Source organism: Equus asinus, chromosome 23, assembly GCF_041296235.1.
Source record: "Equus asinus isolate D_3611 breed Donkey chromosome 23, EquAss-T2T_v2, whole genome shotgun sequence".
Taxonomy (NCBI): domain Eukaryota; kingdom Metazoa; phylum Chordata; class Mammalia; order Perissodactyla; family Equidae; genus Equus; species Equus asinus.
In genome coordinates this window covers 62,373,683-62,399,998 of record NC_091812.1, presented here as the reverse complement: position 1 = coordinate 62,399,998, position 26,316 = coordinate 62,373,683, and the positions used below count along the sequence as shown (strand labels likewise).

The 26,316-nt window shown below is 51.1% G+C and overlaps 1 protein-coding gene across 1 annotated transcript in view; it reads left to right on the top strand.

The window, feature by feature from the left end:
• The first annotated feature begins 284 nt into the window (after positions 1–284).
• The window catches only part of B4GALT1 (beta-1,4-galactosyltransferase 1), a 48,642-nt gene continuing 22,610 nt past the window's right edge, over positions 285–26,316 (top strand). The window contains exon 1 of the mRNA XM_014857497.3: positions 285–934. Coding sequence (XP_014712983.1) covers positions 523–934 — 412 coding nt within the window. The 5' untranslated portion in view covers positions 285–522. The remainder of the gene's footprint in view (positions 935–26,316) is intronic.

The following is a 26,316-nucleotide window of genomic DNA, read 5'->3' as shown; positions in this document are numbered from 1 at the left end:
AAAAACTCCGCTCCGGCCCCGCCCCGCCGGCGGCCCCGCCCCTGCAGCCCCCTCCCGGCCCTGCAGCCCCACCCGAGGCCCCGCCCCTGCAGCCCCCTCCCACCCCTGCAGCCCCTCCCGAGGCCCCGCCCCTGCAGCCCCCTCCCACCCCTGCAGCCCCCTCCCGAGGTCCCGCCCCTGCAGCCCCTCCCAAGACCCCGCCCCTCTCCCCGCCCCTCCGCCCGCGCCCAGCAGCCCCGCCCCGCGCCCCGGTCCAGAAAACCCCGCTCCGGCCCCGCCCCGCCGGCGCCCCCGCCCCGCCCCGCCCGCGCCTCGGGCGCTCTGCTCCCCGCTCGGTGGCTGGGCAGCCCGAGTCTCCGCGTCCTGCCGCCCGCCCGCCCGCCCGCCGGCCGACGCCGCGCTCCTGCCTGCGCTCCGGCCCCTCCCCCGAGCCCCGTGGTCCGGCAGCTCCTGGCCGGGGGCCCGCGGGCGGGCCGCCCTCCCCGCCGCTGCCCACCCCCCTCTTAAAGCGGCGGCGGGAAGATGAAGCTTCGGGAGTCGCTCCTGGGCGGCAGCGCCGCGATGCCGGGCGCGTCCCTGCAGCGGGCCTGCCGCCTGCTCGTGGCCGTCTGCGCGCTGCACCTTGGCGTCACCCTCGTCTACTACCTGGCCGGCCGCGACCTGAGCCGCCTGCCCCAGCTGGTGGGAGTCTCCACCTCGCTGCAGGGCGGCTCGAACGGCGCCGCCGCCATCGGGCAGCCCTCCAGGGAGCTCCGACCGCCGGGCGCTCCGCCACCGCTGCCTTGGGGCGCCTCCTTCCAGCCGCGTCCGGGTCGTGACTCCAGCCCGGACGCAGACTCCCGTCCCGGCCCCGCGCGCAACTTGACTTTGGCCGCGCTGTCTCCCGGCACAGCAGTGTCGCTGCCCGCTTGCCCCGAGGAGTCCCCGCTGCTCGGTAAGGACCCGGGTCGGCGCCAGTCCGAGGACTGGGACTCCCCTGGATTTCCCCGACAGGGTCCCCCGGACGTTCGCCCGTGCCCTGTTTCGCGACAGCCAGCCTCCCTAATTCCGGATCAGAGTCCCTAATCCCACACGGGTCCCGGAACGGGTGAGGGTGAGAGGTTGGGAGGTAAGTCCCCTTGGATTCCTGTTGGAAGCTGAGGCGGGGGCGAGTAGGGAAGCCGCAGGCCCCTCTGGCCTCAGAACCCGAGAAGGCCTTGGAGACTTCCTCGCTCTGGTCCAAACCTCAAGAAGTTTTGGAGTTTGAGTCGGCTGAAGGCTTGGAGCCGCTTTCACCCTGCTGACCCTGGTAGGGACCAGGAGGCACCTCCGAGTGACTCGCTGCGGTTTGGAGGACTGACTGATGGTGAGGCCTCCAGTGGGGAAGGGAGCTGAGCTCCCAGTTCACATCTCTTGTCTTCCCGTAGCGCCGCTCTCTCCTGAGTGTGGGTTGACTTTCTTCCGGAGCTTTTGGGCAAATGACATCTCCCTAAGCCTCTGGTTTCTCACCTCTTAAATGGGGATAATAAATGGTAACTGTTTCAGGCAGTTGTTTTGGAAGATTAAATGAAACATTGTAAACAAGGGTTTACATTAAGGAGGGTAAGCCCTCAGTAGATTGTCACTGTTGTGTTCAGTTCCTCCTCGGGGTAGATCCCTGCCCTGGGGCCCTCCTCCCCTGCTTCCTGCCCTGGTAGGTTCCCCAAACCTAAGTGAGCAGGGCCCTCCCAGGGGCGGGTGGTGTTTGTAGGAGTACAATGTGTGTACCCTGGGAGCTGGAGTGCTAAACTGGAACCAGTTAGCACCCAGTTGTCCCTTCCCTGGAGCAGCCTGGTTATCTTGCCCAGATGATGTGGACCGTGGCCTCCAGCCTCTCTTTAGGCATGGGCTGGGAGCTTGGGTGGGTGGCTCTGCGTTCCTTACCTCAGGAGGCGGCTGAGCCCCTGCCTGCCCAGACCTTTCCTTGACCTGTAATCCACAGGCGGTCAGACTCTCGGCAGCCACAGGTTGCTCCCGAGGGTACCTGACAGGTGGCTGCTCCTTTTTAGTGCCAGGGTTTAGAGAATGTGGTTCCCAGTGAGGGGCCCTGGCGGGAGGGCAGGCATCCTGCCCGTGGGAACTCTGTCACTTTTCTGCAATGCCTGGCAGACCAGGCCTCCTACACGCTCTTGCTCAATTTCTCCAGTAACTCCTTCAATATTTTCAGACCAAGTTTGGGAGGAAGCTCTTGGAAGTGGTCAGGCAAGAATTGTGGTGTTAAGGGGGACTTTTAATTAAAGCAGAAAGTTGGAGTCCTTTGGACTGGATGGTCAGTCTGAGAAGCAGGCTCATCCTGTAAAATGAAGACAAATCTTTGTCCTGCTGCTGAGTCTTGTACGTCAGGCGTGTCGGAGAGTTTCTCAGAATCTCTTCCTCATGTGGGAAATGGGGTTGTCGATGCTTAACTCACAGGGTTATTTTTAGGACTGAATGAGATTGTGTATGTTAAGTACGTGTAGGCAAATAGGACTTGAAGTTCCATTTTCTCAGACTCCGGTGGAGATAGCTCTGAACAGCAGAGAGAAGAGGGAACAGAGAGTCCCCAGACCCCAGAGAGGCTAGGTTTTGTCCTTTTTGTTTTTAATTGTTGCCTGGACACTGTGCAGAAAGAAAGATAAATTATTTAGCAAATTAAAGTACCCCAAAGTTCATTTGGGGTATGGGATCTTCTCGATGAAGCGTGGGAGGCCCTGGTCACCCTTCCCTGCTTTGTTTTGTTGTCTAATGGTGGGAGCCCTTACTGGCATTTCAGAGGTGATTCTGAATTGGCAGCATGAAAGGACTTCCTGAGAGATAACGTTTGGGAGGGTGAGGAGAGAGGCCCTGGGGCTTCTCTAGCATGGCTGCCTTCGTGTGACGTGCGTGCGGGAGACCATGACGGTTAGGCTGCCGCTGAGGGAGCCCCAGAAAGTGAGGGCTGAGCATTTTTCTGGAGCCCTTAGGTTTGAGTGGTTGCGTGCAGCTCTGGGAGCAGAGGCTCCTGGCCCGGAGGGGCCTTGGAGAAAGCTGAAAGTCACCCTGGGAGAGTGTGGGCTGGGGGATCGAGCCCATCTGTTCGGCTGGGCAGGTGTCAACCGAAGCCCTTGGAGGGTGGTTTTGAGGTTGCTGGGAGAAAGCATCTGCGGGGTTTAGAGCGGTGGCCTTTTCACTACTTGCAGTTCCTTTCTGCGACTCGGCTCTGCTTTCTGGTGTCCAGTGGTCTGGACCAGGTGCTGCGATTCCTCCCAGCTGGCAGGTGGTGACCAACGGGCATGCCTTTCCCCGAAGGAGCCAGGCACCGGGCTGGGCTGCCGGCGGGTCACTGTTTGAGCTGTCCCGGGTTCTTGGAGCCATGGGGTGGACTCCAGATAGACCTGAGCTTGAATCCTGCCTCTGTCTCCCCTATGTGTGTGCTGGAGGAGAGGTGGCAGGGTTTGGAGCCATAGTGGGCCCTGCCCCGGGCACCCCGTCAGGCTGGTGGGAGGCCTTTGGGAGTGCGGGCTGCAGGGGGAAGGTGGGCCTTGCCTGAGGCTTCCCACAAGTTCCGGGGAGTTCTCTGGGGGTTCAGGCCTGCAGCCGCTGTCCTCTTGGCCCTTGGGGTCCGGGCAGCCTCCGCTCGGGGAACATGGCGGTGAGGCTGTCTCCTGGCCGCCTGGGTGTCTGCCTGAGATGTAGTCAGCCTGGGAGGAGCAGCGGCATTGCCGTGCGTTTCTTTTCTCGGAATGTTTATCTCTGCTCAGATTTGGCGGCAGCTCAGCGTGACTTGACTGGCGCTGGCACCGCCAGCCCAGAGAGGGGCTGGGTGGGGGGCAGGCAGTACCTGAGGTTGCACTGCTCAGGGTGGTCGGGGCTGACCTGGGGGCTCAACTGTGGCCCGGGACGGTTGGTGTAGTCCCCTCAAAGGTGCATGGGGGGGTGAGCACAGGACGACTTAGACCCCAGAGGCCCCTCTTGCTCAGTTGTGCTTTGAGAAGATCCTTTTTGTCTGTTCGAAAGAGGACCCTGGTCTGGAGGTGGGCACCAGAGAGTCGTGGGCACCTGGGCCAGCAAACAGCGGCCCTGGGAGAGCAGTGGTCTGTGAGCCGATTTCCCCAGCTTTCGGGGGGGGGGGGGGGGGAGGGGAGGGGGCTGTCAGCCGAGCCTCTGTCTCCCTTCGTGCCCTTGGGCAGAAAAAACACTAGCTGGGTCTCTGCTGGCCTCTTGCTCTCAGGTGTTTCTCCACCAGCACGTGGCCTCCGCCGCCTTCCCCCATGAGCACACATGTGGACATGCAGGCTGTCCTTGACAGAGCATGTTTTGAGGACATCTGTCCTGGCCTTGGCTTGGGAGCGGGCTCTCTCTCTTCTTTGGGGGTGAGTCTTGGAGCCTCATCCTGGGGATTGGGGGAGGCACAGGGAGCCTTGCCTGGGTCCAGATCTTTAAGCTCTGGGAGTGTGGGTAACTAGTCCTTTAAACCAGTTTTGTCCTGTTGCTTTTCCTGGGGAAAATAGTGTACGGCTTCTTGTCTAACAGTCTGAGATTGAGAAATACCCTCCATGCCTCTCTGACTCGCTTTCTTCCACTCGGCCTGGTGGTGGCAGAAGTGATTCCTACTGCTCTGGTTCGTCCCAGACTCTCAGCCGGCGCGGGTGCCTCCACCTGATGAACCAAATGGAGCAAGAGCCACATGTGGGACTGGACTCAAACTGCACCATCCCGGCATGGGACTCTCCAGTTCCCAGGTCCCCATCCCTCATTGTGCTAGAGGCGAGAGGGGTCTTGCCTCGGGCCACACAGCCAGGGAGTGGCCCTCTGGGGCTGGAACCCAGGTATCCTGCTGCCCACTCAGTGCTCTTCCTGGAGGCTGTTGCCGAGTAGACATTTAGTACAGAGGCTCAGGGCCACCTGATGTGGCCTCGAGTTTGGGAAGATCCCTGCTAGGTGTGTCTGTGGGTCGGTCCGTAAGGTCTTGCGTGGTGGCAGCTTGCCTGGATGTCCTTGATGGCTAAGGTATCTGGTGACTTCGTTCCTCCAGTTCCGACTATGTGCCTGTCCTGTGCTGGGCCCCAGAGCTCCAGAGAGGGAGACGACCAGATACCTTCTCTTCAGGAACTCACGATTGAGGCAGAGGAGGCATACCTAGACCGCGCTGATGTCATTTAGGGAAACCAGAGCCTGTGCGTGTGTGTTTAGTCTCTCCGTCTCCTTCTCGCTCTCCATCCCTCTTTTTCTTCTTTTCTTGTTTCTTTCTCTTATTCAGAAACCCAGTGTTGATATCAAAGCTCTCTAGTTCTGGTCTGTATTCGACTGTGTGAAAATGTTCCTCTAATTCCTGAAACCTCGCATGAGCTCTGCTGGGTAATCGTTAACTTGCCGCTTTACGATGACTCTAATGAGACATCAGCAGCCATATGGCCGGGTGTTGCAGTCTCTGGGTAGCAGGTTCCCAGGCTGGGACGAGGCTAATTTACGGGTTGGGAATGACAGAACAGTTAATGTCGAGGCCGTCCCAGCCCTTCCCTGGATTCCACCCTGGGGACCTTCCAGACTTTGGGGGCTCCGCTGGGCTCTGCCCAGTCATCCTGTGATCGAGTCCAACCTGGTGATTTCTCCCGCCACCCAGCACCTCCTCCGCCTTGTTCCCTACTCAGTGTCCGCTCCCTCTTCTGATAAGAAGCAGAGACTGGGATTTTGCTTCAAGCCAGGTCCACCTGGAAATTCCAGTTAAGCAGCAATCCAGTTTTAGGACAAATAGTCCACCCTTTGGGCTTAAATCCTTTGAGGGCCTGGCCCTGTGGCCATTTTACATTTGGCTCTGGCATTGCCCAGGGTGGTCTCCGGGCAAGGAGGTCACTGTGGGGGCCAGCCAGCCAGACCCTGACTCCTGTGGGAACTAACAAGGCGTGGGTTTGGACTTGGTGATCTCCCCAGGGCCCCTCCTGTCCCTTCCTTGGCTAGGGTTCCTGGGAGCCAGGCTGTGGCTGTAATTGCAGAGGCCTCCATGGTGGGAGCCTCTGTGTTTACTTGGGCCCACGCAGGCCACCAGCTTGGGGAGAGATCTCGGACCCTGTTCTAAAGGTCGGAGACTGCCGGGTTGGAAGGTTGTGGTGGCTTGGGGGTAGGGGACAGAGTCTGGCTGGGAGCTGGTTCTGGGTGAACGTGGCCTAAAGGGATTTGTCCTTAGACAGCAGAGGGGCTGACTCAGTCACTCAGTGTTTCAAGTTCCATTTTTCAGCCTGGCCTCGGCCCGCCCCTTCCCTGCACAAATGAAGGCCAGGGGCTGTATAATTGGCTGATGCTGAATTCTTCGGCAGTGATTTTAATGCCTGGTCTGGGTGTGTTACGTAGCTCCTTCTCTATCCCCCTGCCGTCCCTCTGAAGCCCCTTAGAAAGCCCAGGCAGAGAGGGGAGAAGGATTTGCCTCCCTGGGATGCTGGAGGCTGGGGCTGTGGGTCTCTGCTTTTGCCTGTTTTTTTGGGGAGTGGGTAATCTCTTCCTCCTTTTTATAAAAAGTAATGCAGGCTCGTTGAAAATAATCTGAAAAGTTAAAAAGAGGTGTAAAAGCACACCTGTAGTCTATCACCGTATGAAACGTGTCGGGCATCTTTCCTGCTCGTCTTTTTTCTTGTACGTGTTTAAGAAAGTAGCTGATCCTTTATAGATGGACAGAGGGATTGGCATAGATAGGTACGGGTGACCTGGTTGCCCAGCATTTGTCACTTAAGATTTTTGTCACAAACTTAGTCCTACACCTTTAAAAACCACAAAGGCTGTATCGTTGTCAGCCGAATGTGCCGGAACTTTCTTTTATCATTCAACTGTTGTTGGACAAACACACACGCAGAGTTTTTGTTTTTCCTTAGAGGGCCACTGAGGCTCACGCGTAAGGCTTTATGTACTTTTTGTAAGGCTTTATGTACTTTTTGGTTTGTTTCCATAGGAGAGTATTCTGAAAAGGAAAAGGAGTGAATGCGTTTTGAGAAGGGCAAGGTTTTCAAACCAGTCATCCTAAAGGGTAGGCCCGTTGAAAATTAGAGGTTTACTGTGTGCTGGCAGATGAGTATCATTTATTGCTAAATGAAGGATGTGTCTAGAATTCTGATTAAAAAGGAAAGTAGGCACAGGAAGCGCCTGGGGCAGGGGCAGAGGGCCAGGCGGGAGGACAGGCTCTTGGGATGAGGCTGAGCAGAAGTCTGCTGGCAGCAGAAGCGGGAGGTGGCGGGGTGATGCCCCAGGAGTCAGCTTTCTCTGTGACTTCTCCATTTGTCTCCCTGGCAGTTAAGTCCCTGGGCTGGGCCTGTGTGGGCTGTGGCACTGAGGCCGTGGTCCCAGGGGAACCCCAGTTCGCTAACCCAGTGCTGCTGACACACTGAGATGTGACTGTTGCCACAGGAGGAGTGGGAACGAGCCAGCAAACCAGACTGAAACATGTAGCAGGCTCTCCCCCCTGCGGGGGTCCTCAAGTCTGGGGAGGGGCCATGAACTGAGACCCCATAGGTTTCCAGGAGTTCCTTTCAGGAGAACCCTCGGGGACCAGCAGAGCCTGACCCTCTGTTTTGGGGTTTGTCCGGGTGGGTTAGAGCAATGTAGCCTCAGGCCAGTATGCCAGGCTCTTCCCAAAGGGTCTATTTTGAAGTTATTCCAGTTTGAATGTCCTCACTGGGGCTAAATTCTCCTCTTCTGAGGGACACTTTGGGTTTGGGAATCTTCCAGGGGCCATTTGGCACAAGCCCAAGGGTCAGGGGGAGGCTCTGTGAGGGAAGGGGCAGGGTTATGTCAGACCAGCGTGACCAGTGTGGTGTGAGGTCAGGCTCCTTCCTGCACCACCACATGGCTCTGGGAGTCATGGAGGGGGGCCCTGGCAGGCGGTTCCATAATTGCCTGGCCCCATGACAGGGTGCGTTCTAAAAATGTCTTTAAAAATTTCTTCAAAAGTTTCTTCCTGTTTTGCATAATGTCCTTTTGCCTTTGACATCCTGAAACCACAGAGCTGTCGTTGGTGTTTCAGGACACTGCCAGCTTGAAAAAACAGGAAAGGACTCCATGTTCAGGGTGGACCTAGGAACCTGGTCTTTGCATTATAGGAGCTCGGGGGGCTTGACGGTGAGGTGTAGCCTTCAGAGGAGCACTTCAGGAAGCCTAGACAGGGTCCCTGCCTGGCTGAGAATGGGTAGACTTGAGTCTTCACCCCAAATTCAGGAGGGGCCCCAAGGAAGAGGATGAATGGAGACTCATTTGCTCATCCAGTGAACTTTTATTGGTAACTACACTGTACAAAGCACAGGAGATGCACATGGACAAGAGCCGGCCTCCGCTCTTGGGGAGCCCCTCAGCAGTGGACAGACCCTGGCAATATGGTGTCAGAGAGAGGAAGCGTGGGTGCTCCCAGGGCGCTGAGGAGGTGCACCGAGCCAGATGTGTGGTCTGGGCCAGGGCCAGAGGCAAAATGAAGGGCCTCGCTTCTGAACACCGATTTTAGCATCCCTGTCTCTCGGCATGTTTGAACAGTCTCCCTGCTTGGGAAGGGCAGGGGCCTGCTGTAATTTGTCTAGTTGCTGTCACATGGGGAGAATGCCATAGCCGAGATCCCAGCTGTTGCATACACTCCCCAGCAGGGCAGGAGAAGACAGGACGCGGAGGCAGGGTGAAGGGAACATGATGAAAGAGGGAAGCTGGTGCTGGACAGTGGGAGGCTGAGGATAGCTAGACTGAGGGACCGAAGGAAGGAAGGTGAATGGGAGAGAGAGACAGAAAGAGGGGCTTCATGGTCTGCGGAGGGAGGGCCAAGCCTTGAAGGCCACTGGAGTGAGGATCCCAAGGTCTGGTTCTTCTCTAACCCATTACATCATTTTGGGCAAGTCCCGACTCTGCTGGTCCCTTCTCCTCTCTCTGATGTTTGAGTGGGCTGGACCTGGTGGTCTTAACTCCCTTCCTTCTCTTCCTCCTGGAGTCTGCGTTGCTGTAGGGGGACATCCTGGTCATATCTGCAGCATGAAAGGTCTCTGAAATTCCCTACTCAATTCCCATGTCAGGGCTCTTGGGGTGAGGCTTCTGCTGAGGATATGTCATCTCTGCCTAAGCAGGCATAAAGATTTCAGCAGGTGGATGACCTTTGAAACTGACTCAGCATGTTTCCGCCTGTCACGCTGGCTAGCTGATATGAGAAAGTTGTTATCCTCTCTGTGCCTCAGTGTTCTCCCCTGTAAAATGGAGATAATAATAGTTTCTATCTCATCAACGTTGTGAAATTTAGGTAGTAGCCCTGAAAAGGCCTAGAACAGACCCTGACACAGAAAAAGTTCTGAATATATGTCTATTATTGGTAGTACTAATAGTTATTATTTTTGAAGGTTTTGGCTTTTGCTATGTAGGATTTATTCCTTTTTTTCTTTTAGTTGAAAATACAATGTTACCACATTAAATGTTTTTTAAAAAATGTGATTCTCGTACCTACCATTGTAACAAAATGTGCACCTACCGCTGTAACAAAACTTGCCATTGCTTTCCAAACGCCCACATATTTTACTCTATTGCAATGAGAGTGTGAAACTGTTTTGCATTCTGCTATTTTTGTCCATCGTTGTCTTGGAACTGTCATGTGATTTATAATTATCCTAATTATCTTTTGTAGCTGCTGTCTAAAATTCTTACGGATAATCCCTTAGCATTCAACATTCCAGTTTTCACCGCTGTAGATAATCTTGGACGTTTCTGCTGTATGTAGCTCTTTGCTTTGGTTGGATTATTTCCTTGGGATAAATTCCTGGAGAGGAATTTCTAGGCCAGAGAGTATGGTCATCTTGATGACACTGGTTCACATTGCCTCTTGGCTTTCCAGGAGGGTTGGAATACTCCACAGGCTCTAAATTGTAAATTCCTGCACCAAGGATATTGGCTTTTAAAGAGTGTGGATTCCTAGGGAGAGTCAGATATATCTGGGATCTCACACTTAGACTCCCAGCCCTTGTGCATGCCCTGCATGTGTGTATGAGAGAGAGAGACAGTTTGCTATGTAGGACACTATGGCTGCTCAGGACCTGGACGCTCTGGACCTGGACGGGAAGCTTTTCCTATAAGCCATCGCCTTTGGGCATTTCCTGCTGAGGTTCTCGGTATCCACAAAGGAGCCTTATTGGTGGCTCTTTCAACACCTCAAACACCTTTGCCACAAGATAAGAACCTTTCCTTCTTCCTTTACTTGTGAAGCCAAACCTGTAGAATGAGGGCAGATTCTGGCTTTAAAAGCTTGGCTTAAAAATGGTGTTGATCTAAAACTTTCTGTGTTGGTTGCTGGAAACACTGCACGCAGCCATCCACAGAAACTGTGCTAGGTTTTGGTGGGCTAGCCTGGGTACCTGACAATTTAACCCAAGTGGACGAACTCTGATCTGACAGCCCTGATTTGTGGGTTCCAGAAACGGGGCCCAAATGAAGAAATGCTTTTAAATTATATTGAGTGAAAATAAGTTGTTCAATAGTGCAAGGTCTACAAATGTGAATTGCCGCTTCTGTCCCTATAGCCACCCCCTAGGCGCATGCCTCTTCTTTAGATAACCAGGCGCCTGCAGACTTGCGTAAATGGTGGAAGGACTTTAGAGCTAGTGATTCCAGTGACCCAGTTTACAAGGCCAGCAGTCAGGGTGCATTCTACTTGTGACAGCTGCTCCCTTCATCTTATAGCCCCTCCATGTGTCCTTTCTTCTGCATTCCACAGCAGTCAGCTGTGACTTAGAGTACTCTCTGGGTCTCTTTGGAATCAGACCAGAGCTGCTGTCCAGCATATCATTCCTGGGGGACCCGGGGCAAGACTTTCTTTTTGTGTGAGATGGGGAGATAATTCTTAGCTCAAACTGTTGATAAGAGGTTTAAATGAGAATGGGGTATGTGGTAATATCAGTACTCTGCCTTTTCATCAGTACCTAACCCATCCCCTTGGGCACAGAAGGTATACGTTCCACACAGGAGGCTGCAGAGTAAACTTTCCTCCAAATGCAGGTTTTTCACCCCCCATGGGGGCAGCCTTAAGAGGAGGAGGGAGAGGTGTGAGGCTGTAATGACAGCTTAGGGATATGGTGTAGCCTGGAGCCAGGGTTTGTTGGAGTCTGTGGCCTGGGTTATATGAAGAGACCTACCCCAGGCCACAGGGAGAAGGCCTCCATCTTGTGAATCCACAGCATGGGCACCTGGAGTGTGTGTTGCCCTGTGTCAGGTGTGCCAGGATTCTGTGGTGATCCACAGCCTTCTCTTCCCCATTGGCCATTGTTTGTCAGTGTCCTGAGGAGTGGCCATCGTAGACTACAGATAGCTGAGAGGTCAGGAGGAGGAGCTGGAAGGAGCATTGGATGTTTGGTGGAGTCTCAGGAGGTGAGAAGGGATGTGATAAAAAAAATGGGGGCTGGACGTAGGTGGGCTCAGCCTGGGGTGCCCAATGGCCTGTGCCCAGTGTGCTAGAAAAACTTAGGCACAGGCCTGTAGATAGCCCGTCATTACTCTACCCAGAGGCTGGTGTTAGGAGCCAGGATGCCAAGCCCTTCAGCCCAGCTCTGGTGCCAACCTACGGAGTGATGTCTGAGAAGTCACATCCTCTCACTGGGCCTCAGTTTACCCATCTGTAAGATGAGATGGGGCTTTGGCTTGCATGCTCTCTGGAGTCTCTTCCTGCCTGGCATCTGATGTAGGCAGGCGCTCCTGCTCAGTATGGCTAAAGGGCATCGCTGCAGGACAGTTGAATGCTGCCCCCGCTAGGGCCAGCCGTGTGGAGCTGCGGTGACTGTCAGTGGGCCCTGAGAGCCAGGCTTGAGTCTTACTGGACAAATCCACACCCACTACCCCTTCCAGCAAGTCTAGTTTCTAGGCACAAAATCAAAAGTCAAGGGATGGGTGGGTAAGTTGGTCAGTTTGAAAACTCAATCGGTGGGAGCATTTGTGAATCTAGGGTCCTAGGGTCCAGCAACAGCCACGTCAGCCACTCCCACAACAGATAATGCTTGTTCAGCACTTACATGTACCGAGCATGGGGAAGGGACTTCACATGCGTGATTTTTTTATTAACTCTTACAGCAGCTCTTTTTCTTGCCTAATTGCCCTGGTTAGAACCTTTAGCACAATGTTGAATAGATGGAATAAGAGAGGATGTCCTTGTCTTGTTTCTGATCTTAGGGGGAAACATTTTCTTCTGCTATTAAGTGTGATGTTAGCTGTGGGTTTTTGTCAATGCTCTTTATCAGGTGAGGACGTTCCCTTCTGCTCCTAGTGTGTTGCGTGCTTTTATCATGAACAGGTGAAGTGTTTTGTCAAATGTATTTCTGTGTCTATTGAGATAATCATGTTGTTTTTGTCATTTATTGATATGGTGTATTATACATTGATTTTTCACGTATAAATCAATTTTGAATTCCTGGGATAAATCCTCCTTGGTCATGGTGTATAATCCTTTTTATATGCTGCTGGATTCAGCTTACTAGTATTTTGTTGAGGATTATTATTCATAAGAGATTGAGCTGTAGGTTTTTTCCCAGCTTTATTAAGGTATAATTGACAAATAAGTTTATCTGTAGTTTTTTTCTCGTGATGTTTCTGTCTGATTAGGGAAGTGTTCTCTCCTCTTCAGTTTTAGGGAGACTTTGTGAAGGATTTGTATTAATTCGTCTTTAAATATCTGGTAGAATTCACTAGTGAGGCCCTAGGGGCCTGGACTTTTTGATTGCTAATTCAATGGTTTTATTTGTTAAGGTGTGTTCTGATTTTGTGTTTATTCTCGTGTCAGTGTTGGTAGTTTGTATCTCCCAGAACTTGTCCGCTTCACCGAAGTCATCAAATTTGCCAGCATACGGTTGTTCCCAGGATCCCCTTATAATCCTTTTTGTTTCTGTAACGTTGGTTGGGATATACCCTCCTTTGTTCTTGATGTTGGTAATTTGAGTCTTCTCCCCTTTTTTTTTTCTTGGTTAGTCTAGCCAAAAGTATGTCATCTTTGTTGATCTTTTCAAAGAACCAACTTTTGGTTCGTTGATTTTCTCTTCTCTATTTCATTAATTTCTGCTCTAATCTTTAGTATTTTCTTCCTTCTGCTTTTTCTAGGTTTAGTTTGCTCTTCTTTTTCCCCTGTCTTATGGTGGAAAGTTAGGTTGTTGATTGAGATCTAAAGATCGTAGACTATTAACGTTTTGCTGGATGCTGCGTAATTGCCCTCCAGTTTAGGCTATCAGCAGTTGTATGAGAAGTGCCTGTTTCCTGCATCCATGCCCACAACGTTTTTATGTTTGCCAATATGATGGGCAAATGTGGGGGCTTGTTTTAATTTGTTTCTGTGATTACTGATGATGTTGAGCAAACTTTCATGTGTCTGTTGGCCATTTGTATTTCTTCTTACTTGTTCGTGTTTTTACCCTCTTTTCTATTAGTTTTCAAAATATGTTTGTAGGAGCTTTTAATACTACGGATATTACTTCTTTATTATGTGTTGTTTGCAAATATGGTCTCTCCATCTGTCACTTCTCTTTTAATTTTATCTCTGGTATCTCCACATGGAAGTTTGGCCTTTTTATGTATGTAAGTCTGTCTTTCCCTTTGTGACGTCCGGTTCTGTTTACACTTAGGAAGGTCTTGATCATCCAAAGATTATAAATCTTTTCTTTTGTATTCTCTTCCAAACTGGTTCTTTACCATTTTTAGTACTTGTCCCTGATGTAAAGGTGAACAGAATACTTGTTCAACCCTCGTGTGTTGCAAGAAGCCTGTATCATCCCCAAAGGACCCTTTGAGGTCCCAGACTCTTCCTCCAAATCTATCAGTGATGCTGGTGGATCAGAGTAGAAACGTGAAATTTTAGCCACTTGTGATCATAAGGCTGTAATAATCTGCAGGCTTTGAAGTTCTGGGGAGTCAGGGGAGAAGGCAAAGTAATATGTATTGAACATCTGTTAGTGCCAAGCGCTGTGATAAGTGTGTAAATGCGTTATCACATTTACCACCTGAAAAGAATGCGTTATTATCCTCACCCCTTAGAGGAGGAAATTGGAGCTGGCTGCATTTAAAGTGGCCCTGATACCAGAGAGGTATTGCCGTGAGTGCTCGGCTGGCTGACTGTCCAGGTGGCCTATAAGGCAGAAGGCTCTCCACAGTCCAAGATCTGGTTCTAGATGGAGAGAGGATGTACTTATTACCAGCATTGCTGGTCCAGAAATTCAGTCAGGCCTCCAGAACTGATTAGAAGGGCAGCTGACTCAGTAACAAAACTCCCATGAGACTTGTTTACATGTTGGAATGCTAAATTGCTGCTTTACGGGGAAGATTAGAACTGTTGTCGAGTGGCTTAGAATTCTCTGGCTGTAGGCACCCCTACAGGGGAAGCCGCAGTGTAGTTAGGCGGCTCGAGAGTCAGAAGTCAGAGCAGGGAAGTGAGTTGTACTCTCATGTCGGATGGTGTCAGGCTATCATGGCTGATGGATCTGTCCCCACAGAGTTGCAGACCTCCCTCAGGGACCTTGGTCTGGTCCAGAGGTCAGGGCTCCTTTCTCCCCTGTACTGCCGTGGAAGGGCACGTCCAGCTCCATTCTCCACCACTCCCCAATTTATTTTCTTCTGTGCTTTCTTCCTTCTTTCCTTCCTGTCTGTCCAGCCATCAAATGTTATTTCCTGGCCCATAATCATCATAGACTCTCTTGCCTTATTTATTTCCTCTGTCCTGTCTTCGCTCACACTCCATTTCCCAGCCCCACCATGGGCAACCATTCTAATGTGCTTAATACGTGTCTGTTTTTGCTCTTGCCAAGTGGGAGCCGTTGCTTGATGTATGTGCATTTTTAAAGTAAAAAATATTTTTTTAGATTAACATACAGTAAAATTGGCCTTTGCGTGTGTATTTCTATGAATTTTAACAAATGTGTCTATTTGTATAACCACTTCCACAATCAGAATACGGAACAGTTCCAGACCAAAATAATTCCCCTTGTAGTCCCCTTCTCCTCCCACCCATGACCCTGGTCAACCACTGATCTGTTCTCCATATTGTTTTGTCTTTTTAACAGTGTCAAATAAGTGGGTCGTAAAGTATATGTACATGTGTTTTAACTTCGGTGAATGGTATTATTTTATAGCTCATTCTAATTTTTTAACTTCGGTGAATGGTATTATTTTATAGCTCATTCTAATTTTTTAACTTCGGTGAATGGTATTATTTTATAGCTCATTCTAATTTTTTAACTTCGGTGAATGGTATTATTTTATAGCTCATTCTAATTTTTTAACTTCGGTGAATGGTATTATTTTATAGCTCATTCTAATTTTTTAACTTCGGTGAATGGTATTATTTTATAGCTCATTCTAATTTTTTAACTTCGGTGAATGGTATTATTTTATAGCTCATTCTAATTTTTTAACTTCGGTGAATGGTATTATTTTATAGCTCATTCTAATTTTTTAACTTCGGTGAATGGTATTATTTTATAGCTCATTCTAATTTTTTAACTTCGGTGAATGGTATTATTTTATAGCTCATTCTAATTTTTTAACTTCGGTAAATGGTATTATTTTATAGCTCATTCTAATTTTTTAACTTCGGTGAATGGTATTATTTTATAGCTCATTCTAATTTTTTAACTTCGGTAAATGGTATTATTTTATAGCTCATTCTAATTTTTTAACTTCGGTAAATGGTATTATTTTATAGCTCATTCTAATTTTTTAACTTCGGTAAATGGTATTATTTTATAGCTCATTCTAATTTTTTAACTTCGGTAAATGGTATTATTTTATAGCTCATTCTAATTTTTTAACTTCGGTAAATGGTATTATTTTATAGCTCATTCTAATTTTTTTCACCCAACTCTGTTTTTGTTTTCTTTTAATTTTTAAAATGTTTGACATAACTTCAAACTTATAGGAGAGTGGCTAGAATTATACAAAGTGATATCCTCTGGATTCCCCTAAATTCCCCAAATGTTAAAATTTTACTGTATTTGGTTTTTTTTTCTCTCTCTCTTTCCATATATGTGTGTGTGTGATATATTCTGAACCAGAGCCCTTTTACTCCTAAATATTCAATATGTATTTCCTAAAATTATTATAGGGGCTGGAGATCTGACTCCGTCATTCCTTCTATGTTTATTAGTTGGCATTTTCCTGTAAGGGAGGGCTTTCCCTTCTGCCCTATTAATTTGTATGTCAATGCAGACTTAGGGATTCTTACTTTATTCAATAGTTCATAATTCTTTCTTTAGCACTATTTATTTTTGATGCTCAGACTGTCCCACATTTGGCCAATGAGCTCCCCTTCCTGTGTCCTTTTTGACGTGGCCCATCATTCTTTGAGCACTTCCTTCTTTTTAGGCGCAGCAAGATGTTCCAGGCTCCTCTTCCTCTTTCCTTGACTCTGCCCTGGCATGGCCACTTCTCTCTTTAGTAGAGATTGGTATTTAGAAACCAAGAACTGGACTCCAGGTGCTCACTGTTGTTTATAAGTTGCTCTGTGTACATCCAGTGCCCATGGTGTTCGTCTATTTTCTCTCTCCCTTAACAATAGTCTCCCACGCTGTCTTCACAGCTACGCCGGGAGGACCAGCCTTCCCCGTGTCCTTTATGGACCTGTGTGTGTGTGCTTATGTTGATGGGGGAGTGCCAGATACTGCTCCCGAATGGCCGTGCCCATTCACCTTCAGCAGCAGAGCGTGAGTGGCTCTGTACCTCCTCAAATCCTTGGCATTAACCTGCTTCCTGCTTTTTGCCAAACAAATAGATGCACTGGGGTAGCTCTTGTTTGAACTTGCTTTCTCTGATTACAGATGAGCTTGAGCATCTCTTCATATGCCTGATGGCCTTTGTGATTCTTCCTTGGTAAATTGCTTCTTCATAATAAGGCTTCAGCTGTTTTTTCACTGGGATTCTTATATTTTTGTTGATGGTCTGCAGGATTTCACTATACGTCCCTGATACTAACTAATGCTGGTCTCGGCTACCGCGGATACCTTCTCTGAATCTGTCATCTGTCTGTTCACTTTGCCCGTGCTATCTTTTGTTTGAACTTCAGACTCTTTTTCCTTTGCTTTGTGTAGTCTCTCAGCAGTACTCTTTTCTTTCTGTGACTGTGTTTGTACCCTTTGCTCCTCCCTATCTGAGGTGTGCTGGTATAGCTGAACTCGGCTGCTTCTCCTCAGCAGTCTTTCTCTAGGACTCCTTGGCCTGTAGTGAATTCTGTTAAGAATGACTTTGCCTCTTGGAGTGTAAGGCCCACAGGCAAGTGCTAGGCATATATTTAGTCAGCAAATATGTCTTGTAGGCCTACTGTGTGTTAGGCACTGTGCTAACACTGACAAGGTTCAGAGGTTATGAAATTTCTGTGGCTCTTCAGAGGTGGAGCAGGGATTTGAACCCTGACCTGTAACCCTTCCTACTGTACTACTACCCTTAGACATTGCGTTTGGTTCCTATAGAACTTTGTGTCAGATTTCTACATCTTTTCTAACAAATGACATAAGAAGGTGCAGAGTAAAGGGTCCCCCCGCCCCCAGCATCCTGAGGAGGGGGAAGTAATCAGAGAGGACTGGAGGTAAATGTGGCTCCTGCCATCCTGGGCCTGGAGTTCTCAAGAGGCAGGCTCTGAGCTCCCTGCTGGTGACTGACTCCAGGCTGGCAGTGGAGGACACAGAGGAGGCAGGGAGGCTGCCCCAGCCTGCATGGGAAAGTCTTAAAATAGCATACCAGGCTGGGGCCAGCCCCGTGGCCGAATGGTTACGTTCGTGTGCTCTGCTTCACTTAGCGGCCCAGGTTTTGCCAGTTTGGGTCCTGGGCGTGGACATGGCACTGCTCATTAAGCCATGCTGAGGTGGCGTCCCACATGCCACAACCAGAAGGACCCACAACTAGAATACATGACTATGTACTGGGGGGCTTTGGGGACAAGAAGAAAAAAAGAAGATTGGCAACAAATGTTAGTTCAGGGCCAATCTTTAAAAAAAATAAAGAAGAAAACCAGGCTTGTATTCTCTTTTCTGAGAAGCTCAAAGCCATCCCTTCCAGAAGTGTTCCAGTTCTAACAGGACGAGATGCAGCAAGATCTTCCTGGGGCTAACGCAGAATTTCCAGGCGAGTTGGCCTCCCAAGCTTTTCCTGGTGGTGCTAACTGTGGGCAAGGCGGTTTCCACAAATTCCAGCGGAGGGAGGGAAGGAAGCCAGTGTGGAGAAGAGCTGGGGAGGAGGAAATCCGCCTTTGGGCCAGGACCAAGCAAAGCAGAAATTCCTCCTGGGACGGTTTTCCCCCAGAGGACAAACACTGGGAAGCCTGTTTAGTGAGCTGTAAAAGCCTGTGGTCCCCGGCGTGGCGTCCTGACCCCAGGGCCTTGCATCTCTGCGGTTTCACTGCTAGTGGAAACCTTCTCCTCAGGTCAGCCTGGGACAGAAGTGTACTGTCTTGCCCCCAGTTCTGGGGTCTCCCAGAGGTCTCCCCCTGTTCTCTCCTTGCTTCTACTGCCCCACTAAATTTGGGAGCCGTGACCACATGTGGTTTAGAAGTACGCTTGAGAAGGGGTTTAATCAGTGATGTCAAGTAAGACCCACCTGTATGCCACCTTGGATCAGTCGGTGGCTCCCTGGACCCCAAGGTTGAGAAGGATTCTGAGACAGACGCCCCAGGGACACAGCAGGGAGAGTAGAGGGGCCTGGGTGCTGCGATTTGCTGTCCCCTGTGTGGATGCATCCATGAACATCAGAACCCTAAAGGATTCATAAGGGGAAGATAAGGATGGCGTTTTTGCCAATCCAGGGGTGTCCTTGAGGAAGTCTGTCCATCTCCCTGGCCTTCAGTTTCCCTCGTGTGTAACCCTGCGGCTGAAACATGATTCTCAAGGTCCCTCCGGCCCTAATATGTAGGATTCTTCAGGGTTCTGGTTCGATGTGGATCCTGCCCCTTTGAGATGGTTGAATCTGACCTTGGCTCTGCTCCCTTAGGTTTAGGGCTTGGTACCCTTGGTGAGAGGATCCTGGACTGAGGACCACCCAAAGCTTTTCTGACGATCTCACAACCCATATCTGGCTTTGAGCTTTGGGGTTATTCTCTCCAAGAATAAGTGGTATTTGGTGAAGAGCCTGTTTGATGTGGCAGCGTGAGGTTTAGATGAGGAAATGCAACATTTTCATCAGGACGCTGGGCCGTCCATGGCCTCCAAGTCTCAAATTATAGGCCTAGAGCCTCGAGGAAACTTATTTTAAAATTGAGGGTGAAAATGTGTCTGTAAATCATGAATCAGGAGCTATGCTGGAAGCAAGAGGCATCTTTGGAGTCCAGAAAGGAGAGTGGTTTTGCCCTTGGTCACCTTGGCTGTAGGTGTGTCATTGGGACAACACTCTAGATTCTCGAGCATCAAAAACAAGATGGTTTCCTGCTCTGTCGGCTCAGCTTCTTAACTCATAGTTGAACAAGTGCTGGGTGGGTCAACCCACATTCGTGGATCCCGTCCTGCCAGAAGCCGTCCCAGGTACAGGAAGGAGTGGGCCACACCCTTGGCCCTCAAGGCAATGAGGGTCTCACAGAGGAAGCAGGTGGACAGACTGGCGCCCTCACCCTAAGGGCCCGAGTGTAGGCTTGGAGAGGTGGTGACAGCCGTCCGTGAAGGGTGCCGTGGGCATTGGCAGCAGCGACTGACTGGCCCGAGGGACTCTGGGGGAGCGTTGAAGTTCCAAGCTTGAACTTTGAAGGATTGTTACCTTACCTACTTCACAAAGTTTTGAGGTAACTCATGAGAATATGCCCCATAAAAAGGACCGATATAAATAAATTAAAACACGGAAAAGAGAAAATGTAACTTAAGAAGTTAAGACTGGGGAAGAGTTGAAAGTAGATATTCAGACCGTGGGGCCCTTCACAGTTATTACATCCGTCTCTTTGCGAAAGCCAAAAGTGAAACATGTTCTGCCACGTGATGGACGTCATCAGAGGGCAGAAGTACACTGGAGTTCCTGAGAGTAAGTTGTTTTTCTTGGTACCTCACCCTTAAAGAGCTTCATGGGGGTGGGAAGGAGGTGGTGGTTAGTGAGTGGACCTGTAAACCAGTGTTTCTCAAAATACAGCCCAGGGACCCACATCAAAGTCACCTAGAGCACTTGTGAAAATGCAGAGTCGTTGCCCCAGCCCCAGACTTACTGAATCAGAAGCTCTGATGAGTAGGGCCCAGGAATCTGCAGTTTGACCTGCTTCCCCAGGTGATTCTTCTTGCACTCCACAGTTTGAAAGTCTCTGCGGTAGATGGAAACCTCACTGGCACTTGAAAAGCCAGTGCCGTAGCTGGTGAGAGCGCCTGCCTGGCCTTTGGTCGATGGTTGAGTGGGATTTAACGAGGGAGAGAGCAGGGCACAAGAAAAGGCAGAGCCACTGAGGTGGATGGTTCACTGCTGGGCAGGTCATTTTCTGGTCATGTTTGGAAGACCTACAAAGTGTGGCAGTTCGGGCCCAGGGCAGAGCTGCTTCTGAGCACAGAGGTGGATAGAGGAGTGCTTGGCCCACTGTGCCTGGTTGGTCCAGCCTCCCTGTGGCCCCGGGACTCTGCTCTGCACACCTCCTCCGGCAGGCTCCTTTATTTTTTGAGCAAATACTTTGTTTTTCTCTAGGCCCCCAAATGCAGGGTTCTGAGACCACAAATGAGCTCTGCTTCCTGTTGAAAGAGCATTTCTCTCCCCGGGCTTTACTGGTGGCTTGGATGGTGAGTTGGCAGAAAGATCAGAGGGTGTTGAAATTGCGTTCTGTGTGCAGTGTGCCTGAGACATATCAAGTCAACCTTAGGAGTAGATTATTCCTGTTTTCTGGTCTCTGAGTTGTATGTTTTGAAAACTTTTTTCTGAAAGACACTTCCTTGTTGGGAAAGGGACGAAGGAGGGGTCACGTGTCTTGTCCTTGGGTTATGTTTTAAAATAGTTCTTGTTCGATTTTAAAGATATACCCAAAGGTATAAAGAAAAATACCGTGAACATCTGGTTTAAGAAGTAAGTCATTTCTGGTACCTTAGAAGCCGTCATGAGTTAGATCTTAAAACTCAATGAGAAATAGATAACCTGAGACTTGAGGAATCCCTTCTGGTGGCTCTCTGTCCCAGGGTCTTCCATCACGTTTCCTTGAGGTTTATTGAAATCCTCTGTGTTGCTTGCATCAGTAGCAGGGAAGCAGGGAGAAGAGCTGTGCGCCGTCCACTCGGCTTAGATTTGCTCACGTGCTCTGTGCCTGGGGCAGCCGGCGGATACTCAGGACTGAGTGATGAGCTCCTGGAGAGGAGCTGAGGGGCCCCATTGAGGCAGCTGCTTCTCTGCAGAGCTTCCCTTGATGCTCTTCTCTGGCCCGGAGTTGACTCGGCTTCCTTTCTGCCGTTTCCGCCGTTCTCACCTCTGCACACTCACTGTCGTTTACTTTGCTGGCCTCCTTCCTCACCAAGGACAGAGACCTCCTCTTACCCCGCTGTGCGCACCTGGCACCAGCTGGCACGTGGTGTCTGATAACTGGCTGCATGTTTGAATGGATGTGGTGCTGGGAGGACTTCAGGGAGGTGGAGGAAGAGGAAGAACCAACCTAGGGTGGTCCCAGAAGGCTTCCTGGGAGAGGTGATGTTTGAGCCGAGGCCAGGCAGCTGCTGGATTGGTGATTACGAAGTCCTTGGCCAACTGGAAAGAGCTTCTCCTCCCTGAAGGACTGGAGAGAAGGTTTGGGAAGAGCCCTGTGCGGTTGGTGGTGCTTCGCATTTCTAGTCTAAGGGGCCACAAGGGCACCGTGCGTTCATGGGACCCACTGCAAGCAGCTGTCATTCCCAAGCCTGGGGATTTCGTAGCGCCTGGCTCAGCTTCCAGTGCATATCTGGCCTTTGGAAGATGGGTACACAGGAAAACGGCCCAGCCACGTGAGCCTGTGGAACAACACTGTAGTTTAGGGGGAGATAGTTTGAGGACAGTCCGTGGCCCCCGTGCAATGGATGGCAGGACTGATATCTGGGCAAGGAACACAGCATCCCAACTGGTAGATCCACGAAGCTCTGGGCACCCCCTAGTCCCGCAAGTCTCAAATGTTTGAATTTCATTGCCCAGGAAAGTTTCAAAAGAAACTCAGGGGCCTGGCCCATGGCTGCCAAATAAGGATTTTCAAGGAATTGAACTTAAAAAATTAATCCAGAATCAATCTCCACCGTGATCATTTCATAAAAAAAGGACATTTTCACCTTTAAAGAGGAGGAAGCACTTAATCTTGGAAGAAGGACATTCTGATGCGTTGATTACACTCGGCTCAGTGAAGAACATTGTGCATTGTCTACTTTTACCATCTTGTCCTAGGCTGGCGAGACCTTGTCACAGCCCAGCATCAGGCCCAGGGTCATGTCTTAAGCACTGGCCCTTCACTTGGGAAGCCGTGACTAGATGTTCCAGCCTGTTTTGCTGAGGCTGGAGGACGGTTCAGCCCTCAGGAAGGCGCAGCAGGGAGTCCGTGCTGGGTTGGCGCTAGATTAGCAGGGCCGCTATGCAGGGGAATGTGTGTGTTTGGGTTTGCCATGCCGGGCAGTGGAGCAGTGGAATTTGTCTGAGTTGAGCTCACACATTGAAGTTATTGAGTGACTTACACGCAAGGCCGTGACCTGGACTCCCAGCCGAGAGGCCCACGTGGCGGGGCTTTAGCTGGGGGAGCCGAGGACAGGCTCACATCTGCTCCTCTGCTTACGTAACCCTGCTTCCCAGCTCCCAGAGCCAAGAAAACACACAAGGCCAGCCCAGCGGGGCCGAGGGCCTATGGTAGCACACGCCATGCGCCGCACAGCAAGGGAGCCCTGGCTCGGCCTGAGGACTGTCATGAAGCCCTCAGCCCTCTGCTTCCTCCCCTTGCCTCTCCCTGAGGCCCCGGCTAGTGGCTCTGAGACCTGGTAGCAGGCTTGTGTGGTTCTGGGCACAGCTGGTCCCTGCCCTCCCAGAGTCCTAGCTCATTGGACTTTCTCACTGTGACAGAGCCAGGCGTGCAGCAGGGGATGGTCCCTTCAGTGTGGCAGGAGATGTGCAGGGCATTCGGGAGGCTCCTGGCTAGCACTGGACCCAAGAAGGCATTTGACTCCAGGTCTGGAGCTGCCACTGATGGCCAAGTGCTGTCCAATCCCAGAGGGGTGAGCCAGCTGCAGGTTTCTCAGCTGTGGAGGCTTCACAGAGAGAAGGTGCAGAAAGAATTGCCAGACTGGGCAAGGCGGGTAGGTTTGGGGGTCAGGGTACTCTGGATGGGTTGGAGACGTGACGAGGGTTGTGAGAGGGGTGTAGAGGAGCAGGAGAGTGAGAACAGGCTGCTCAGTGATGAAGCTCTCCAGGGAACACTGGAGGAGCACGTCTCTTGGCTAGCCTTGAAGCAGGTTCGAGGCTCAGCCAGGTTCACCTAGGTTCTGCCACATGCTCAGCAGGACCTCCTTGAAGTCCAGAACTGTCCTGTCCATCTCATCACCTCCTCTCCACCCCCTCGAGCTCCCTGGACCTGGCACACAGCTTGGCACACAGTAGGTGCCCAGAAAGTATTGATTGAAACAAATTGAAAGTGGCCTTGACACATACACAGGAAAAATTTGTATTAAACAAACACTTCAGAAAAGACTTGCCTTTGGCATTTGAGTAGGCTCCCATGGATTGTCATTTGCTGTTGACGCCTCCCGTGTGTGAGTGAGTGTGTGTGTGTGCTGGGGTTGGGGGAGGGGGCGGGGGAACAGAAGATGGACCACCCCAGTTATGAGCTCCTGTAATTGGGTGGACAGTGGTGTCAGTTGCTGAGGGACTCTAGAGGGAAAGCTGGTTTGGCCGTAGGTGGTGGTGGTGGAGGGGCTGAGTAACAGTTCACTGGCAGGTTGGGGTCCAGTCCCTGTAATTGACAAATGGGAAACCAGCATCCTCAGAGCCTACTTGCCCAGAGGTCGTCAACAAGTCGCTGGTGGAGCTGAACCAGGGCTCAGGCATCCTTTCTCCTGTTTAGACCACCTTTCTGGAACTCCTGAAGGGGCAAAACAAAGATGCTTTCCAGCCCGCAGGTGTCTCCTCCGGGCGGGGGGGCAGCTGGGCACACCGAGTGTGAATTCCTGTCTTCCGGGTTGGTTTCAGAAAGTGTGAGCAGGTTGGTAGGGGGACAGTCCAGATGCCTCTTGGGTTCCCGAAAATGGAGTTATGTTTAGCAGCATCTTCAGAACCAAGGGTAGGGTGGGGCTGGGGGGCTGCAGATGTTGTGGGGCCCTCTGAAGTGAGAAGAGCCCAAGGACAGACAGGTCTGTTGAGTTTTTCGTGCCTGCACTGTGCAGCAGGGCCTCCTCGAAGCTTTTCCCAGGGTTGGGGAGTCGAACAGCCCAGGCCTGGTGGGCCCTGTGGGGACGGGCGACCTCCATGAAAGCCCTAGGGCTTGTGAGGATGGCTGGTCCGGCTCCCCGTTGTCCACCTTGCCCAATAAGAATCACGTGGGCTCCTGGTTACTCCCCAGGTCCTGCCTAAGATCTGCCCGGGCACACTCTCTGGGGGAGGGGCCTGAGATTCCATGTTTTTACAGTTGCCTCAGGAGATCCTGATGATAGATTGGGGAAAAACTGCTTTAGGGTGACCCTTTACTTAGTCCTGGAGCACAGCACCTACTGACCTGAGGGCCCCTGGGAGGTTGGAGCTGGGTCAGCAGGCAGTCATGTCAGGGACTGATCTGTGAGGCCTTGTCCCTCCAGGGAGGGGCCAGAGCTTTTGGAGCCCTCGGGATCCCACTTCTGTCCCAGGCTCTGTGCTAATGAGGAGAGCGGGTAAAGCAGATCGGGGCTTTGATTTTAAGATTCTGGCCTGGCTCCCAGGGCGGAAGTGCCTGATAGAGGAAAGAGGGAAGGGCATTTCCGGCAAACGGAAGCATGTGGACATGGGCCTGGTTTACAGGGGTGGGGGCAGATAGAACAGAGCCTAGTTGCCATGCTTGGAGGTTTGGCCTTACCTTGTCGAAGGCCGCACAGCCTTAGAGCCATCAGAGGTTTTTAGCAGGAAAGTAATGGGATCAGAGCTGTGTCTCAGAAGAAAATAAGCAAATGGGACCAGGTCCCAGATGACGGACCTGGGTCAGCATCAGAGGGAGGGGGAAGGTGTGAGGAGTCCTGGTGGGATCAGAGAGGGGAGATGGGGAGGAGATGGCAACTCCGCCTGCTGACAGGTGTCATAGCTTCCTTTTCTCGGGCTGTCTCATTTCAGGAGGGCGGTGATCTCTGGGGACAGGGGTGCTTGCTGAGCCACATATAATCGATAAACAGGGCACAGAGGGCTGCACACTGGGCCTCAGTTCTTGCCCGCCTGTTTCAGGTGAACTTGCTCTGAGTTTGTGGTCAGCATTCTCACCTCTGTTCTCTGGGTTCCTTCCTTTCTTCTTCTTCTTCTTTTTTTTTTTTTTGAGGAAGATTAGCCCTGAGCTAACATCTGCCACCAATCCTCCTCTTTTTGCTGAGGAATATTGACCCTGAGCTAACATCTGTGCCCATGTTCCTCCACTTTGTATGTGTGACGCCTGCCACAGCATGGCGTGACAAGCAGTGCGTAGGTCCACACCCGGGATCCGAACCGGCGGACCCTGGGCTGCCAAGCAGAATGTGCAGATTTAACTGCTGCACCCTTGGGCTGGTCCCGTTCCTTTCTTTCTTCTCGTGGCTGGTTTGCTTCACAGGTGAAGCTGGCTACATTAGAGTAACAGTTCCCAAAGTGTGCTCCCTGATAAAATGGTTCTGTGGCCAAACAAATTTGGAAAATAGTGGGTTAAATAAAGTGAAGGGGGTTTCCTGACTGTACAGCTTCTCAGCCCCTTCCTGTACGTCATGATTTTCCAGAAACAGGATTTAGTATGCAGAATTCCCACCCTGATTTGACCAGGGAACATGTTCTTCCATTGGGCATCTTGCTGGGATTACTGTCTCCTGGAACTCACTTTGAGAAAGTCTGGCCTACAAGGGACTACTGAGGACCTGGGTTCGAGTCTTGACGTGTCCACAATTCCCTGTGTGTCCCTGGGCCAGTCATCTTTCCCTGGCCCTCACCGTGTGTGCTGCAGGAGGGTGGTCCCCAGCCTTGGAGGAGTTGGCTTCTCTCAGCTCCACCTGCTTCTACTTAGGAGACAAGGACTTCCATATCCAAATCTGGATCTTGACCTTTGCCCTTCCCTTTGCACCGAACCTGCTGCTAATTCAGAATCCACTATCCAGGTCTCACTGATTTTTCTTCTAAGCCAAGAGCTCTCTTGCTAACTTACTTCACTCATGTGGAGCCCTGTTCTTCCAGGCCAGAAACCTGGGAGTCATCCCTGATTTCTCCTCCCTTCTTCATCCCCTTTGTTAGTACTTGATCCCCTACTTT